The sequence below is a fragment of the Sarcophilus harrisii genome, chromosome 1 (genome assembly GCF_902635505.1).
Source record: "Sarcophilus harrisii chromosome 1, mSarHar1.11, whole genome shotgun sequence".
Taxonomy (NCBI): Eukaryota; Metazoa; Chordata; class Mammalia; order Dasyuromorphia; family Dasyuridae; genus Sarcophilus; species Sarcophilus harrisii.
This window is the reverse complement of record NC_045426.1, coordinates 399,102,008-399,121,844: the sequence shown is the minus strand read 5'-3', so window position 1 is coordinate 399,121,844 and position 19,837 is coordinate 399,102,008. Positions and strand designations below refer to the sequence as shown.

Here is a 19,837-nt window from a genome sequence, read left to right as displayed (position 1 = left end):
TTTTGTTTTTATCCTTTTCATCTTTGTATCATCTTGACTGAATATTCCTAAATTTTTGCACCATAATATTGTCACTGTGACACAGTTTCATTTGTGTTTTAATATGATGCATGTTCTCAATAATCAAAGGAGAATTGGACATGCTTTGGCCAATCATCTTTAGCAGGTGACACTGTTTAGTATTTCATGGAAGTCTGGAATGATTTATAATGGGGGTTTAACAGCATTGTAATGTAACTACTTCACTATAATTGATCTTGTCTTGACACTGACTTTTAATTTGGGTACATTGTTATCTAGTAAGCCAAAAAGTAAATGTGTTGTCTATCTTAATGATCCTAAGAACTGCGGTATTCTTTGGCAGTCCATGAATTTATCAGACATGACTTTGATGAAGGTAGTTGCTTTCTTCCTGTAAATGGAATAAAAATAATGGTACATGATATTCCATTTTGGCTTCATTTTTTAAAAAATTCAAATTGACCTTACTTACTGGAACTTTATTTAAGGTAGTATTCTTTCACAGAATGACTTCAATTAATTTAGATATGTAAGAAGTACTATGGTTCATTGGGAAAATATCTAAACCGACAAGAGGAAATGCTAAAACATTAAATAGAAGAGAAAAACAAATAGTAGTCAATTCATCATTTGATTTACATCCTGTTTAGAAAATTGCCCTTCCTTCACCACTTCTACAAACTGTATTAATAAATTATTTTTGAACAAATTGTGTTGGGGAAAAGAAATAGAAATCTTATAGAAATTGTCTTGGAAAGTAATGTTATTTATATTTCATGTAGGGGGTGACATATGAAATCATCTTATTTGTATTTTAATGGTTTGGTATTACTATTTTATTGTTATTAATTCTTTCAGCATTTACTATAACTCTCCTGCTTCCCCACAGTTGAATTTTTTTAAAATGAAAAAATAACATCCTTTGTATTCAAAAATGCATAAGCCATATGTAACTACTTTAAAGTATGAAAACTGGAATTTTTAATAGGTGATTGCTTAACTTTTTTTTTTAAGGCGAGTACATTTACCACTAGAATTTGTCCAAAAGGAAATGGGAACAGATGATATTCCTTCTCCCTTCCTCATAATTGTTTCTTTATAACCTAGCTTAATGGTGATTGTTCATGATTCTTAATAAGATATTAAACCAATTTAAATTGTATTTTAGTTTTGAAAATATTTTTCATTTCTGTTGTCACCAACTGTAGGATATTTAATACCCATTGATAAAGAACTACCTCCTCTCAGTTACTATGTTTATTTCCTCAGTGAATCATTAAATAAAATGCACTGGCTAATATTGAACTTTTTGATTTCAATTATGACAGCTAATTTTTTTTTATTTTTTTCAAACCCCTGTTTTTATGTGTGTATTTTTTTCCTCTGCCTAGACCTGGTTAACCATTTCTGTGAACAGGTCCTCAATTTTTTACTTTGTCCCTACTTTCCTGTCGTAGCCCCATCTTCCCCTGGTGTCGACTCCGTACCCTTACAGCGCACAGGCAGTCAGCACGGCACACAGAATGCAGCATCGACCTTCCAGAGGGCCAGTTACGCTGCAGGCCCAGCCTCCAATTACGCAGACCCCTACCGACAGCTGCAGTATTGTCCTTCTGTCGAGTCACCATACAGCAAATCTGGGCCTGCCATACCACCTGAAGGGACTTTGGCTAGGTCACCTTCCATTGATAGCATTCAGAAAGATCCCAGGTGGGTGAAAACTTAATTTTTTTCCTACATTACATAGCACAAAAAAGTTTCTGACTTGACTTTATATTATTACTTTTTTACTTGTGTTTTAAGAGTATTGATTTACTTTTGAATTCTGTGATTCTAGGTTTAGGTTACAGTCCAATTTATTTTGAATTTATCTATGGAATCTAATGTCTTTCTAAATAAAAGAAAAACTAATGTTATGCTGAGAATTTCTAAGTATGCATTTCTCAGCTATTAATAAGAAAAAGAAAACCTTTACTCTATGCAATGAGAAGGGATACTGGTGGGTTGCCTCTGAAGACCTGTCACATGTTTGATTTTTACATTAATTGATTAGTAATGTCACCCTCCTCCTCTTTTTCAGTGAATGCCTCTTTGGCCCTCAGTGAGTTTTTCTATCATGATATAAATTCCTGAAGAAATATAGTAGCACCATTAAAACCAAGGAAATTCTAGTTACTCTACTGCTTTCATACCTCTCCAGTTGAAAGTAAACTTTAAGGAATAAATTATTTCTGAGCTTACAAAACCATGAAAAATATTTATTAAAGAAATTGCTAATAGGTGCACCTTCTTCCTATCCTTCTCATAGTAGCATCAGAATCAGTAATACTTTACTTCTGAAGTTGAAATTGCTTTATTGTATAGTTAAACAATGTTTTATTCATATTCACTTGATTTATGCAGATAGAGCTACCATAAATATATGTCTCCATCTGTGAATACTATAGTTATGTCATATTTCCAGTATCTTTATAGAAAGGCATGTGGCTTGAGTATTAAAGAGTATACTTAAAATTTATCCCAAAGAAATTTAACTGGTAGACTCTAGGGGTGCAGTTGTACTGTGATGCAGGTTTTGCATATGTTTTATAGAAAAAGAAATAAATATCCATTGGCATGCAAATGTTAAGATAGGTAATTTTATGGCATGCCTTGAGATAGCTACTTGAGCACTATTCATACCCACTTTGAAGAATCCAGACTGAACTGAGTGTTCAATATAATCTTACCTCTATTATTCATTAAAAATAAATGCTGTTATCATGAATAATGTGAGAAATTATTAATCAAATACAGTAATACTGATATTTCCATTTTTCTACAAATGTTGGCTACCATATACTTAATCCTCAGCTGTGTCAAAAAAAATACATACTTAATTCTGGCACTACTAGATAAAATCTTCCGTAAAAAAACCTGTTTAAATCTTATTTTTGATGTCTTATTTTGAGGCCTACAAAAAAATTTGAAATTGGGCAAAACCAGAACTGTTACATCATGGGCATGGGGAATTCCCATTGAAGATACAACCTTTCTTAGTGGAGAGAAGTATTTTTCAATAATTCATAATCATTTCTCATAAGAAGGTGGAAAAGGATGAAGAATAAAATGAATTAGAATCATCAAGAAACATTATGGACTATAATAGAAATAAAAATAGTCATTTTAGAATAAAGGCATGAAGAATGATTGTTCATATTTTTTTTAAAAGGAAAAAAGTTTCATCTTAAATGAATGGATTTTAAAATATAGGAGCATGGGATATTACTTAAAAAGAAACCAAATTTCTGAAATATATGGTTCTGCAACATTGTCAGAGGACATCACTAGCGTTGGGCATGCTGTGTCTTAGTGTAACCTGAGTCACTCTCCTGGTTGCTGTCCCTTTGTAGACATTAATAAGATGGAGACCATCCAGTGCAGGAGGGTTACTGGGATGTTGAAGAGCTTTGAGTGCAAGTCACATAAATATCTGTTGATGGTATGATAGAGGAGGGGTGATATGGGACCACTGTTTAATGGATTTCCCTCTAGTCCACTTTATGGAATATAATTCTGCCCAAGAGTCATCCAATATAAATTGATATTTGTAGCTCAGAAATTGAAGTATCATGACTCATTACACTGGCTTAATAATTGCTCTTATATTATTCATGATAATAATATTTGTTTTGAATAAATAATAGAGGCAAGGTAATATACAATACTAACTAGCAACCAGGAGAATGGCTTGATCTTCAGTCTATACTAAAATATAAAGAAGACAGTTAAAGAGACCAAAAGGGCATTAAAGTCTTAAAATATAAAAAAGTGATTTTGCTGTTACTCTTGATTTTATTCTGGTATATCTGATAGAATCACAAGGCAGCCAGCCATAAGAGTGTGCTGTGTATTTATGGAAGAGATGTTGTATAGCTATTGTTCTTAGAAAACTATATTAGTAAATGTCCTTTTTTTTTGTTCTCTGGCTAAAAGTAAACAGGGCAGGAGAGGCTCATGAGCTTTGTAGTTCTAGGAGTGGAAACTCATTGAGTATTTTGGCACAACAGTAGGAGAATCTTTGATTCTCTTGAGTCCAAGGTTCTGAATGTAGGTGATTTAGAAGAAAATAGTGTCTTTCTTTCCATTTCAGGTTAGCATCTAAAGAGTTGAGTATTTCACAGTATTCTACCCCATATTTAAGATTTTTGAAATAAAAATAAATGTTTATTTTTGTTAGCATGTTTGTAGGATAAGTTGTATATAAGTATTTAGGTTCAAGACCTGACCTACTTACTATGACTTAATGACAATGAAAGAATGAGAAATAAATTCCAAAGCTCTTAAGGCTGAGATATTCTGTTATGTTGTAGATTCTACTATTCTTTTTTTTCCTACATAAAGACAAAAGTTATCACTTCAAAGTTCTTTAAAATAATTTCATGCATGAGTTTTGCAGTAATAGCAGTTGTGTTATTTTTAATCCTTTTTGATTAATCCTCTTCTTTTGGATGTTGTTAATTCTTGATACACACTTCTCAAAAGTAATTTATCAAGTGTCAACATGGGGAAATGATTTCACTTACTGCAATTGTGATTCAATTGTTTCACTTAACATAGAATTGGTTTATTGAAACTAATATCTTTGTTGAAAACACAAAGGAAAATATGTACATCAGATTTTTAATATAAGTCAGAACATATGGACAAAATTAGAACCTGCATTTTATTGTTACCATTTCACGTAAAAAATATACTGTATGTAATTCTGTTGTTCTTTTGATAGAAGTTATTTTCTAATTAATATTGTAAAGTACTGTATCATATACAATGACATTTTTATATAAATGACATAGATTTATTGTATGTTATAGAGGGCTCTTGCCAATTTCTAGGTTAAGAATGAAAGACTTGAAATTTACCCTGCAGTTTATTATAAGCATGTATTTTGTACACAATTAATTGGATGCTAGGAAAATTAACTAATAAAAATAAGTGATAGATAAAGAAGGAAAAACATTTTAAAACATCTGATATTATCTTCTACCTATTCGCTTTGTATATACTTTGTAAGTATTTATTTTATTGTTACCACAATTAGAATGTGAGCTACTTGGGAGCAGTAAGTGTTTTTGCTTTTTTTTTTTTTTTTTTTTGCATCTTCAGGATTTTCACATTGATAGGTATTTAATAAGTATTTGATACTGCTTGTTAAATGATTCACTGATAATCACGTAGGGACCTCCTCTTAAATTAGTTTTTATGTTATTTGAGATATGTATTTGAGATAAATCGATAAACAAAAACAAAGAAAAATCAGGTGGTTTTGCCCAGAATTTTCTTTCTTGCATGCCTGAGAATTTATACATCAAATTGTCTTTGCTTACCTGCAAAAAACATGAAGAAAAAACTTTCTAAAGTGTTTCAGATTCTTAGTCTCTGAAGGGAAAATCTCTGAAGAATCTGAAGTTCCTAATAAATTCCTTGGGGTATCTAGGTAACTTCTGGAACATTTATTTTCCCTTGAGAATATTCTTTAAAAGCCCTTCATCTCACTATGTATTTGTCTATAGAAGATCTTGCTATGATGTGATGAACTATCCCCATAGGAAAGATCTTTTTCAAAATATCTTCCCAAAATTATAATATCTATTGAACATGAAGTCACTCTCACTCTGCCAATGTGGCCACAGAATACAGTAGCCATAAAATGCAGTTCAAGTTCATGCCATTGCAAGCAGAAGGTGTCTTCCTAAACTGTTCCCACTGGCATCATTTCAGATATTATCAACTTGAGTGGTTTATTGATCTTTAATCAGCAGTGAATGCAACTACTTGTACTTTAACTAAAGGTGTTTCATAAGGAGTTTCATTTTGAACAAATAAAGATGAGTATCACTAAAGATCATAGAAAGCTATGTTAGTTGTGAGCAGGTTGAAACATAGAATCAATCAATAATTCTGAAGAAGAATAGGTGTAAAAGATGTCACTGAAGAATTGTATCATAGAAAAAGATGACAAATCTGTCATATGTCAAAAATGAGAGAAGACAAATGGACATCCACAATGCTGCAGTGATACCCTTAACAATGGATTGGAACTGTATGGCGATCGTTTAGGAAAATATGAAGAGAATTATCTAAGATGTATAAGCAAGGATGGGATTCAGGCTTTAATCTTTAGAAATATCTTATAAACTATTGAGAATACAGATCCATTTGAGTGGTAACTATTTATGTTCCAAAGAAAAAGTGAAATTAGGTGGTTTCTAACAGTTCTTTGTAGCAGTCAATCCTATAGAAGCCTTTTGTGAAAGATTCTGGCCCCTTCTATCCTAAAATGTAATTAAGACTATAATTCTGGATCCCTACATACAGAATTCTTAACATAGTGTAGTAAAAGAATATATATGGGTAAAAATTATTTGAGAGAAGCAGACTGGCTTTGTACATAATGAAATGCCCTTGGGGTCAAGAAGACCTGAATTTAAAAATATTATCTCAGTTACTTATTAGCTATATGATGCAAAGCAAGGTCTTTAGCTTTTCTTACCCTTACTTTTCTCAACTGTGAAAATAAATGCCTTTACAATCTGCTGCACAAACTACTTCTGAGGATCAAATTGGGGGGAGGGGATCTATTAAAATACCTTTCAAAACTTGTAAATATAATTGTGAGATATTTTTATTACTTGATAAAACAAGTATTTAAATGCATCACAATAATACACTCACTGTCCAAAGGATTTCTACCATTTGAACAAAAAAGTTATTTAGAATGCTAATTCTATATTTTCCAGTATTGATTCTAGCAGATGAGTTTGTGCTGAGTATTCTTGCCCTTCATTTTTTGTGCATTTGTTCATCCCAACACGATCATCATTATTATTGTTGTTGTTGTTAGTAGCTATATTTCAGAAAAAACAAATTTTAACTTAAACATTTCAGTTGATATGTTATTAAAATAATGTCTATCTGTGAAAATTAGAGAAACAAAAATTTTTAAAAATCAGTTACTGTAACTATAGGAATTTTGACAGATACATTTATTGGTTACATCAACATACAGACATTTTTCAAATAACTATAATGGTGCTAAGCAACAATATGGAATTGTGAGATGAGTTGTGAATTGAATATGAAAAGAATTGTCTCTACTTTTGTTAGGTTCTATTCCTGTCTATGAAACTAGTGAGCTATCCCTTTGGTCATGTTCTTTCATTTTCTGGACTTCATTGTGTTCATGGGGAAAAAAATAAGGGAAAACACCTTCCATTTCCATCTCACTTTTATGCTTATGCTAGTTCTTTTTTCAGCTCTCTTTCCTCTTAACCTTTTTTTTTTTAATCACTTATTCATTCCACTGTATCCAAAAAAAAAATAATTTCTTTTTATCTTCCTAGCACATAAGTACTCCATTCTTGAAGCACTTTATATATCTATTTATCAAAACAACTAAAATCATTAGAATAAAGGGAAAATAATACAACAGTTGACCTATCCTTGTGTTGTATAACTTCATTTTAACACTTATCAGCATCTTAACCTTGGTTGTTCAATTTGCTCCTTACATTGCTAGCTTTCTTGTTGTAAGTCGACCTCATTTCCTTCTCCTAATTTTCAGCATTTGATGGATGAGGACTAGTGAGCATTTAAATACTTGCTGTAGTATAAAATCCAGTTGTGTTTGATGGTCATCAAAGTTTGTTACTAGTTAAATTTCCATTCTGTTTTCTCTGAATGCCTCATGGACATTGGAATTCATTAATTGAACTAAAATGAACATTTTTATAGTAATGAATTTTCATTATTAGATAGACTTACTTATGATATTTTGTTAGCCTGACAAATAAAGGAACTCAAGATATTTTTATTCTAAAGATAAAGCTTAACACAAAATAAGACTTGATAGTTTTAATTCTCTTAAAAGAATACTAACTGAAAACATCCATTGTAGGACTATGTTGTACCATGGACTGAAACCAAAAAGGGCAACAAATGCAAAGTGAAAGAATCTGAGAGTACAGTTTATGCCTTCTAAAGAGGAAGGAATTCTCAACATCCTCTAACCCTCCAGTTAACAAGGAGAAGAGGAGACTAAGGGAGGTAGAGTTCATCAAGGCTTGAGTTAGCTGGGTGCTAGTGAGTTTGGAAGTATGAGTTTTTCCTCGGAGGGGTATCTTGTTCCAGACAATTGAAACCAAGTAAAGGAGCACATGCATCAAGCCAAACTGCCTGTCAGAAGATTCTGTAGGAGAATAAATGTTTTTTTTTTTTTTTTAGTCTTTTTGATAACTTATGCTTACAAACAAAACAAAAACAAAATGTTTTATATATCTTATATACATTATCTCAGTAATCCTATTCTAAATAGTTTGACATAAAGTATAACTGTATTTGGAGACTAGACAAGTAAAGACTCTTGTGTTCCTTCACAAGATGTTTCTGAGGAAGTTTCAATATACTTTCTGGTCATTTCAGGGCTACTGTTTGTGAAACTAGGACTCTAAATTTCTCTTAAAATCAGTTTTTTCTAAAGCATTATGGCAGTTCAGTAATTAAATAAATAAAAACTTTAGATATTGCCTAAGATAGAGTTCCTGTGGGAGTCTTTTCTTATTTTATCAATAAAATGTTTTATTTATTTTGTGAGCATGCGGTGTAAATGATTGACTTATGGTTTCATGGCCAAAGGGAAGACAATTCTTTTTCTATTGCTTATCAGTAATTGATCCACAACTTATAGCATTAGAATTGTGCATGACATTGAGAGATCAAATGACTTTAATTCGCATGGTCAAATGGCTATTAAATTCCAGAAGCAGGGTTTAGGCATATGTTGAGAAGCTAGAAATTGTTTAGAGCATAACAGGCAGAGTATCCTGACTGGGGAAAGGCTTTAAGTTCGTGGAATCAGAGGACTTACTGAAAGAATGGATCACGTTTCTTTGGAGAAAAGATGTGAAGTCCGAGTTAGCACCCTGGATGCCTTAGAATCAGCCGAAGTCAGGATCAGCCAAAGTCCTTGGTCTTTATTCTAAGTCTTTAGGGGGAGAAGTGAAGGGAATGGACACAAGCTCTCCACAACCTCCCTTCTCCTCTTCCACAGCTGAAGTAACTCTGGCTTATTTTACTCTACCTCCTAATCCCTCCTACAATTATCTGCATACACCAAAAGACTGATCCAGCACAGAATAGTGGGAAAGACCATTTTCCAAGCCTATGCTAATAGAGTATTGTCCAATAGGTAATTAGCCTTAAGTGCTCGATTGTCTGGTTGCAGTGCACTTATTCAGAGTTTCAGCCCTTTACAAAAAGAAGGCTCAGGTATCTGTTTTCAAATATCTGAAGGGCTATCATGAGCTTGTTCTTAGATTTGTTGCATTTGGATTGTAAAACAGTCCAAACTGCTAGATTTGGAGTCAGAAAGATTCATTTTTATGAGTTCAAATAAGACCTCAGACACTTATTAGCTGTATGGCCCTGGGCAAGTCACTTAGCCCTGTTTACCTCAGATTCTTCCTCTGTAACAATTAGCTGGATAAATAAATGACAAACCAATCCAGTATTTTTGCCAAGAAAACTCTAAATGGGCTCACAAAGAATCAGAAACAACTGGACAAATTTGGCCCCAGAGGGCAGAATCAGAATATGTAGATACTGAAATGAAGCAAATTTAGATTTGAAATCAAGAAAATTTCCTAACTACAGATCTCTCAAAGTGAAATGGACTGCCTAGAGAAATGGTGGATTCCCCATTTTTAGAGGTCTTCAAGCTCTTTATTAGGTGGCTATGTAGAGAGCTGAATCTGAGTTCAAGGTTAGCCTCAGACACTTATTGTCTTTGTGACCCTAGCCAAATCACAACCTTTGCCTCAGTTTCCCCATCTGTAAAATGGGGGAAATAGCACCTGCCTCATAGGGATGTGAGGATCAACTTAGATAATAAGTGTGAAATACTTTACAAACTTTGAAATATTAGATACTAACTTGTTATAAAAGGTTATTAAATAAAAAAATAAATAATATATAAAAAAATACTAACTTGTTATTGTAATGATGATGATGATGATGAGCTCTTAGCAGGTATATTATGGCAGAGCTTCCTTGAGTATAAAATTTAGACTAATTGACCACATCTCAAATTTGCTTATGCTGTGAATTAAAATTCGTTCTAAAATTTTGGATCTTCAACAGCATATTTATAGATTAATGATGGTATTTTCTAAAATTCTAATAATTTCTTTAAATGCTAGAATTATAATCCTAGCTCATAATTTATAGATATATGAGCTATATATTAGTGGTAGTCTATTATCAGTTTTTTATAGTATTTTATTTAACTCAAATTTCTCCAGCATTTTTCAAATGATGTCCATCATCCAGTTCCAACTACTCTACAGATTTATTTCTATTATTTTATGGGGAAGGAAAAAAAAAAGCCAAATTCAATTCAGTTCAATAAAGTATCACAGTATATAGCATGTTATTAGACAGTGAGAGGGCAAGATATAATACATGATCATTGCCTGAATAAAATTTTGTCTGATAATGCCACAACAGAATTAACAAAGAAGTCTGGGACACAGGGAGGGAGACTGGCAACTGTTGCCAATGGAGTGGATGATAATCGTGAGGAAGAATTCACTAAGTGGTACATGCCCCACTTTGAACAATATTTCACCCCTTCTTTTCTTAAGCTATGTGAAAACAAAATTAGAACAACAAGGACTGTGTCTCCTTATCTTGGCCAGATTAGAGATGCAGTTGTTATTCATGAGTTGGGTCCTATTCTGATAGACATGAGAGCTTTCATCTAATCCAATCTTGAATTGGTTTAGTTTGATGTTCTTAGGAAACCTGATGGTCTTAGGGGGAAGATACAGAGACTTGTCATGTTAATGCCCAAGTTAGTACAGATACACTCTAGGCTTAAACTATTACTTGGGACTAACTCCAGAGAGATCCACCTGGTTCAACTTCCCTGGCAGCAGAAATTACAAGCCATTGCCACCACACCTGCTTCTTCCACTTTTTATTGTTTTTCACTGTTATACAAAACTTCTTGAGGAGAAAAAAATACTATGAGATAACCTGATTTGCAATCATTTGACTTTAAAATCAAATCAACGTTAAATGAAAACTATCTGATACCTTTTTTTCTTAACTGCCTAGATATAAGTCAACAGAATAACTGATTGTGCCAGCTATTGCATAATTCAACCTTAATGTCCTGAGGCATTCCTGCTGTGCTTTCTGACTTCAAAGTCAAAGTTCCATTTCATTACCTCTGCTGGGGTTAATCTCCCACCACACCGAGGATGAAGGCAATAATTTAGTGCCTTCAGAGCTTCTAAATCAGAAGCCTTTCATAGCTGCACAAAGGAACAAGACAGAAAATCCTACCATTTCTACCGTGAGTCCTTCCTCAAAACCGTTGTTTTCTGCCTCCTTTCTCTACAAAGAAATCTCTTACTTCCAAAATAAACTCCCCCCTCCCTTTTAAAAAAATTGGTAGGGAACTCATTATGATAAGTGGCAATTAGCATGCACACTATAGCAAAAGTGCTTATGAGATTAGAGCTACAAATCTAAAAACTTGGACTCTTACAGATAAGTAAAATGCTTCTGCAGGGGTCTTACAATATGTTTGTTGTGCTTTGTTTGGAAGATTATTGTCACATTCACAAACTGACACTTTCATAAGTCAATTTGAAAGAGATCAGAGATATTTGCAATATTTTGAAAATGACTCTTAGGAACACTCAATGCATTTGTCTGCTAATCAACATGCACACACTCACTACTTTAATTTCTATATGTATCAATATAGTGTCCATGTATAAATTGACAGAGAATCCTGGAATTTCATCATTTTTCATTTTTCTCTCAGAGAGAATAAGGAAGCTTCTATTAAATTTGATTACCTTACTTTGATACAAATGAGACCATTATTTAAGCTATAAAGCAAAATATGCAATATGCAACAGTATTTTTATGTGCATACATGTTTAATATATACACATATATGCAAATTGGTATATCAACTAGTTGCAAATGGCTATTCTCTCTACCAATGGGAAATCTTTAGATCTGTTATTTTAGCACATTTACATTAATTCACTTTATCATAAGTGTTCTATTTTCCTAAACTTATATTTTATGCATGATCCACAAACTACATTTTCTACTCTAAATTTAGAAATCTCCATAGTTATAGAGATTGTGACATGATGGAAAGAGTGCTTGCTTTGGATTCAAAAGACCTCCATTTAAATCTTGATTCTGGTGTATTATTAGGTGTATCTTATAAGGTTGTTTTATCATGTTTTCAAATCTACATTTTCTCATTGATCAAATAAGCATGTTGGACATTGTTAGAACAATAGTTTTTAGTATGGAATCTATTAATTTGTTTTTAAGATATTTTTATAACTATATTTTGATAAAATTGGTTTCTTTTGTAATCCTATGCATTTCATTTATATACAATTGTATGCAATACATTATTCTGAGAAAGGATCCAGAGGTTTCACCAGACTACCAGAAGAGTACATGGCACAAAAAAGTTTAAGAATTACTAATGTAGAAAACCCTTTACAGGTGAAATATCCTATGATACTATGGTCTTTTATTAAATATAGTTTTTATTATTTAAATTTATCATTAATATAAATAATAAAAATTTATATAAATTGATTATTGTGATATATACCCTATATTGTAGTTGTTTATAGTATATATTATAATATTCATGTAATTTCTATTCATATGTAATTATAGCAAATTATATTTTATTATAATAATAGTAATAAAATAGTTGACTTTTATGTAGAAGTGTAAGTTCACTAATGTCTTTAAGTAAATTAACTAATTTTAACTTCAACAAAATGGTTTAAGTTTAAGTATTATCTCTGATCAAAAGTAGGCGTCAGGATTTAAGTTCTAAGTCTATTCTAAATATATCCATGAACTATGCTGACTCTTCAAAATAATTATGAAAGAAATGGAAGTTCAAGTTAGATTTTTGTAAATGACTAAACAGTAGTAGTATTGATTTCATTAATAGCTTAAAAAGCAGAGGGTTTTTCTTCTTCTTCTTAGGGATTGGAAAGCACATACAAATTTGAGATAAAGTTTATATGATATAAATATACTATGAGAAGATATGATAGATTTCTGCCTTTTCTGTATATTTCAGCAAGTATATTACTTTCTATAGCCTTATTAGGAGCAACTTGAAACCTATAGTTCTACCTCTAAGAATCACAAAACATACAGTAATAATGTACTTAATAAATGAAGTCTGTTGCTAACAGACTAGTGGATCCATGTTAGGGTGTTAATTTGATTTTATAACCAGCAAAGTGAATACAGGCATTCTGATGATCAGCAGTGGGAATGTTAGGGAAGTGTGCCAACCGTTCAAAGTGCTCAAATAGTTTGGATACTCTGGGGGAAAGGAATATTAAAATGAATTTGGAAATTAGAGAAAGCATTCAGTACAGCGTTACTCATATCACCAGTTATTCAAGGACACAAGGAAGTTCCCCTTAAGTGGTTTAAGATGAATGGAACTGATCAAGTCATTCAACTGGAACTTAGTACTCAGTCCATGCACCAAAATTTTTGTTAATAAAACTCTTTAAATAGTTCTAGGACATATAACTGGAGGGAAGGTGGCTACCAGTAGGCTTTAGCTTTTTCCAAATGGGACAGTGGTATGGTCAAATGAGATATCATCTTGTTTTACAATTTGAAAACATTTATACACTAAATGTATCATTGTTGTTGCTGTTGATATTATTTAGGACCCTGATAAATAGTAATAATTGATAGTTTTCATAAAATGAAGTAAAGCTTCTGGTTGGTCCAGAAATTGCTCGAAGTCATAAAGAAGTATTTACAAATTTGTTTCTGTCTCAACTAATTACACAATGTAGTTTAGTATTTCATGTTTTTGTATTTTAGCACTACATTGTTTCCTCTACTGAGGCCAATTGTAACCTTATACAAGGTTGAAAATGGTATTTAATATCCTTGTCATGATGATAAGATTCACTGAATTTTTATGTTCTGGTCCTTACCGCAATATGACGAATTTTTTGTTGCTGTGCTTATGTGGCAAACATTTGCAGCCCATTAGGATATTCCGTTGGATGACCAAAAGCTAAATGGAACCTCAGAGGCCATCAGTTTCATTTCACCTATTTTATAGATGAGAAAACTTAGGTCTACGTAGGTAGATTAAATTATTTGTCTAAGGTTACACAGGCAAGTATCAGAAGGAGTATTTGAATCCAGTTCATCTAATTAGTCAGGGATTATTTCCCTCTGCTATATTGACTGATATTTTCTGAGAACTCTGAGTCTCCTTGCTATATAATGAGAACAGAACTTTAACAGAAGTAGAATGCACTATGGAATATAAATAAAAGATCACATTTTTCTTCTGTAATTGGTTCACAACAAATTTTCTTACCCCATATCTCCCTTAGGTATTATAAAAATCACAAATTTCCCCATAAAATATGTCCATGCTGTGACATTACTATTAGAGATGAGGCCAGGATTCATTTGTCAATACAGTTACCTTGAGCTTCATTGTGATATATTGTTAACTTGATAACTATTCTATGAGTTCTTATGCCAAGACATATAATTTTTTGGTGTAATTTTATATTCTGTATGCTTAAAAATCTAATCATTTGGGCTTTTGGGGTTTTTTCCTTTTTTCTGCTTTTCTAATCTTTGGATAATAACATAATCCTGATTGTTAGAGAGATTGGACACCAAACAGATTTGAGAGTAGAGAATGCAAATGTATATAGTCACCAAAAGTTCAGGGCAAAATCTCTGTTGAATAAAATTCCAATCCCCTCTGTCCATGACTTCACTGATCCCTTAAGTATTGACTTTACTCTAGCTATTTCCCTATAATCGTGGCATATATTGACTACAAGTAGAAAGCTCTAATAGTTCATCATTGCCAATGTTTCTTGTGAATTTTGGGTTTTAGTTTGGATTGAGTTTTGGGTTTTTAGTGTTTTTTTCAACCTTTTTTTTGCTGATCTTCATCAGATTCTTTTTGTTTAAATTAAGCATCTTGCAATGCTTTAGAAAATTTGCCTTAGAAAAGCAAAGGGGGGAGGGTACATTTGTAATTAAAGCAATTGTTTTATTTTACTCACAGAATTTGTTTTCTTTGTCTTAATCTCAGTTTACTTCACTTGTTAGTTTTCCAAAATAATGACCACACAATGCTTTCTATCTACTTATTTAATCAATGACAAAATAGTGTATCCAATGTATGTTGAATTTTTAAAAAGACAAATATTTATCCTTTTAAATCCAGTGAGACTGTGTCTCATAACATTTTCATTTTATTGTGTTTTTAATTAATTAAAAACAAAGGGAATAATCAAAACCTAGATGTTTGGCAAACATCCCAGAACATACTCTAAAGTCAAGAATTTTCCCAAAATTTTTCAGTTGCCTCAGGGGCCTGAACTAAAACTCTGACTTCATTTCATTAATGATTCTATGATGTGGCAAAGATATGTCTTGATAGCACTATACTCTTCATGGGATTATAACTTTATTACATTTTGAGTTCACAGATTTTTTTTTGTTAAAGAAATAAACCTTTTGACTTTTTATGTACACGAAAGCAAGCATAGACAAGGGGGGTGGAAATCACTTAATTTTGAGATCTGAATACCTAGGTTCAAGCAGCTTTCTTTACTAGATGTGGGACTTTGAAAAGGTAATAAAATGATATAATGTCATTCAAACCCAAAATATCATCTAGCCCAGCTGGTGAGATGTCAGAGTGAATCAAAAGCTTCAACTGGTCATGAAGACATGAGTTCAAATCCAGCCATAGACACTTATTAGCAATGTGTTTTGGGGCAAGTCACTTAACCTATCTGCTTCATTTTTCTGAACTGTCAAAAAATATCCACTATCTTAATGTGTTTAATAGGATTGTCTTGAGGACTATCCATAATATTATTTATAAAGCACTTCATACAATGTCTGGCATACAGTAGGTGTTTAATAAAACCTACTTCTTTTCCCATTTTTTAAAATTAGGACATTGATTACTGAAGAAGTTATTACATATTAAAATGTTTATGGAAGATTTAAATTACCTTTATTAACACTCATTTATCCTTTCTCAGATTCCTCATTTATAACCTACATATACCTCATATATACTAAGAAAACCATTGGATTTGAGAATCCTATAACTTGCCTTCAAATTCTGTCTGCAACACAAGGATGATAAGTTATTCTAATAATTCTATTAATATTCTAATAATATTTTAACCTACCACACAATATTTTTATAAGAAAAATATCTAGTGAACCATAAAATAATATAAAAAGTCTTTATTTTTTCAATTTAATCATTTGGAAATTTATTAAATAGTTAACTATGCCACTTGTCCAGGAAGTAGAAAAAATAGAAAAATAAATGCTATTAAGGGTTGTTTTAGAGGCTTAAATGAGATAATGCATATTTGGTTATATGTTAGATCATTATTATTAAAGAATGTGGATACCAGTTCTCAGTTATTTTAAGTAAAATGTGGTAAAACTAAAATGAGATTGTTCTGTATGATATCTTGTAATTCTAACATACATTTCACTATTCTAAGTAAATGAAAATTATAAATGTCCACAGATTTTTTAATTAGAAAAGAAAAAAGAAAGAATAAGACAAAATTTCATTGATTTTTAGAACTATTTCATGTATGCATGAATGTCATTTAACAAAAATTAAAACCTTTAATTAAATGGCAGGGTTATGTTTTTTGATCTCCTAATTGTGAAATATTTTTAAAGAGGGTTAAAAAGAAAAACTATGAAACTCTCTTTAACAACTAAGATTACTAATAATCTGATTTTTGTTGGGTCAAAGATCTGAGTCTTTCATTAAACTTGAAAAAGACAACAAAATGTCTGAAGATTCTATTCAGGTTGAACTTTGAACCAGTTTCTCATAAGTAAAAAAGAAAAGAAAAGCCAGCCCTTGTTAAATACCAGTTTTTGTTTTTTTTTTGTTTTAGTTTTTAGGCTACAGACTCTGATTTTTGTTAAAAGGCTTTTCCTCTTTAGAAAAAGGATAATGCATTATGTTGAAAGCTGCAAAATAAACTTGGCTTTTGAATTTTCTAGCAAGTCAATACTCATTTCATAAAGGAGACTAAGAAAACTCTTCTCAACAATAAAACCAACAGCTTCTATTAGTCAGTGACTCCAATATACACCAAATATTCTTCATCTTTGACTTCTTCCCCTTTGAGAAGAGGGATTTGGCATCCTTTTAAAACACTGGGCAGCCTGGATTCTTTCCTTCTCTGTTCTTCTCTCTACCTTCAAAGGACCTCTGTTAGAACAGTGGCAGGTTGCCCTCTGGCCCAGAAGGCATGGACATTACATCCTCTGATGTAAGCCAAAATTATCCCTTGGAAATAACCTGAAGTGCCCCTGAACTCCTTGGGTGAGAAACTCTATTAGGTAATATACCATACCAGGGCTACAATGATACTGGGCCATTTAGGGGTATGGTTCCTTTGGGGTATCCAAACACCAGGGAATCGTCCCCTGGTTCCCTTTTGCTTTCCTTTAGTTCTTGTGATATGTGCCTCTTTAGTATTTCTGGGCCCTCATTAATGTGAAATTCTTGCATATAACTGCATACTGTGAAAAGAAAAAGAGAAAAGTGAAGCTTTCACTGATCTCATATAACCATGCTGTGTTTTGATCACCATTCCAAGTGATAGAAAAGATATTTTAGGTAATGTTTCTCTCTCCAACAGAGATGGTATTCAGCTATTTCCTAAAACATGTTTTGTCAGGGTTTTTCTTTGACATAGTTTTAAGTGATAAAAATTTGGAAATCATAGAAAACCCCATGAACTGCAGAATTTTCTAAGATGACCTGACTATGTAAAAGTCTTGCATGGTCATTTTTGTATTATGACATATGACCTGTGATAGAAAAGATTGCTTATAACAAACTAGTCTCCATGTGAAAATGCTTCAGAATTTCCTTTTGATAATTCTTATATTTTGTGTCTAATCTTGAGAGCAATGGGAACTAATTTTATTTATATTTTTCCTAGGATATTAAAGTAGAAGACAAGGTTTGAGTAACCAGGTCTGAAACATTAGAAGGGAGTTTAGTTGAAGAGAAATTAGAAAAAAGGAAGTTTTGACTCTATGAATATTTCCAGAAAGGAAAGAAAGACAAAGACACATAAAAACATCAGTTTGGATATGCAGAAAACTCCAAATAAGTTAAGATTTTAAAATAATCTATACAAAAAAAAAAGTTGAGAGTTGTATAACAGAGTGGAATACAAATATATTTCATTAGCCAGTTAGAATAATATCTCAAAAACTTAGTCCTATAATGAGCTGAGGTTTATAAAAATACCAAAGATAAAAAGATCCTTTTATCTTTGAGCAAATATAACAAGAGAGGAATTGTTCTACTGTTTGCAGAAGATGCAATGTTAATAGCAGAATTATTCAGCAGAACTATTCAGCTACAACATGGCTTTTGTCACACACACAAAAAGTGTTATACTGGAAAGGGTAAAATTGGTCATAAAAGAGAAAGAACCTGAAGTTTAAGGATAGGGTTAAAAAAACAAAAGCACCCAACTAATTCAAATGAAAGGAAGCTTAGTCTATTGATATCTGGCCTCTGACTCAGGAAAAACTGGGTTCTGGTGTGAACTCTGAAATGTATTATTTCTATGACCCCACATAAGTCATTCTCAGTGCAATCGGAAACTATGTAAGTTGCAAAGAAGGTACAATTTGCAAAATGAGGAGTTTCCTAATATAGGAATTCCATATAACAATGAATTCACATTTCTAGTCCTTCTCCCTGTAGTAAGAAAGTATCTAAATAATTTAAAGGAACACGGTACCAATTCCAAAGAAATTACAGGGGATGATCATGGAATACATGTTGTTAATTTTTGAGAAATCAGGAAAGGTTTCAGAAGATCAAAGATGGGTAACTGTTCTCCTAATTTTCAAAAAGTTAGATTCTTCAAATTACAGACCAACTTCACATCAAAAATCTGAAGTTATCTGGAATGAATGATTGGTTATCAATTTATTTAAAGCAAAACAGTAATTACTAAGAGACAGTCTAGGTTTACTGAGAATGTCATGTCCAACTATCTTCATTTTCATGTATTTTGTGGAATTCACAAAAAAAGAAAAAAAGTAAATCACTTTAATTTCAATGGAGTTTTTCTTGACTTCAGTCAACTTGAGAATAATCATGTTCTAACAGGTTTAATAACACAAGAAGAGTTAAAAATGTGCCATGAATAAGAGAGATAGAACTCTAAATTTCCTATCAAATACTAAATAGTGTGATTCTATGAACTTTCATGATTAATCATGAATTTTCCTTCATGACACTGTCATCATAATTGTCTAATTGGATAATCACATGTTTTTAATGTAATTCATGACCTTTTATAATTTGACAGAATTATTAAGAAACTTAACTGAAGTATTATATTAAGGAAGCATCAGGCAACTATTTCATTTTATTGTGTACTAGGGAATTGCTATACTTAACAGAAAGAGAAATGAAATGTCTGAGAGAATTCTAAAGAGCCCACATGTGATAATAAACAATTTTTATGTGTTAGGTACCATGCTAAATACTGGATACAGAAATGTAAATAAGCAAGCCAATCTCTGGATTGAGTTTATATTCTAATTCTAATCCCCATATAAAGGGAAGAAGAAATTTGAAAAGAACGAGATATAAAAAAGGAGGAAAGTACTTGACCAG

At 31.9% G+C, this 19,837-nt stretch overlaps 1 protein-coding gene across 8 annotated transcripts in view; it reads left to right on the top strand.

Moving 5' to 3' along the window:
• The window catches only part of CTNND2 (catenin delta 2), a 1,100,293-nt gene that overhangs the window by 698,425 nt on the left and 382,031 nt on the right, over positions 1-19,837 (top strand). For all 8 annotated transcript variants that reach the window (XM_031952313.1, XM_031952441.1, XM_031952561.1 and 5 more), the window contains one exon: positions 1,479-1,731. In XM_031952313.1, coding sequence (XP_031808173.1) covers positions 1,479-1,731 — 253 coding nt within the window. The remainder of the gene's footprint in view (positions 1-1,478; positions 1,732-19,837) is intronic.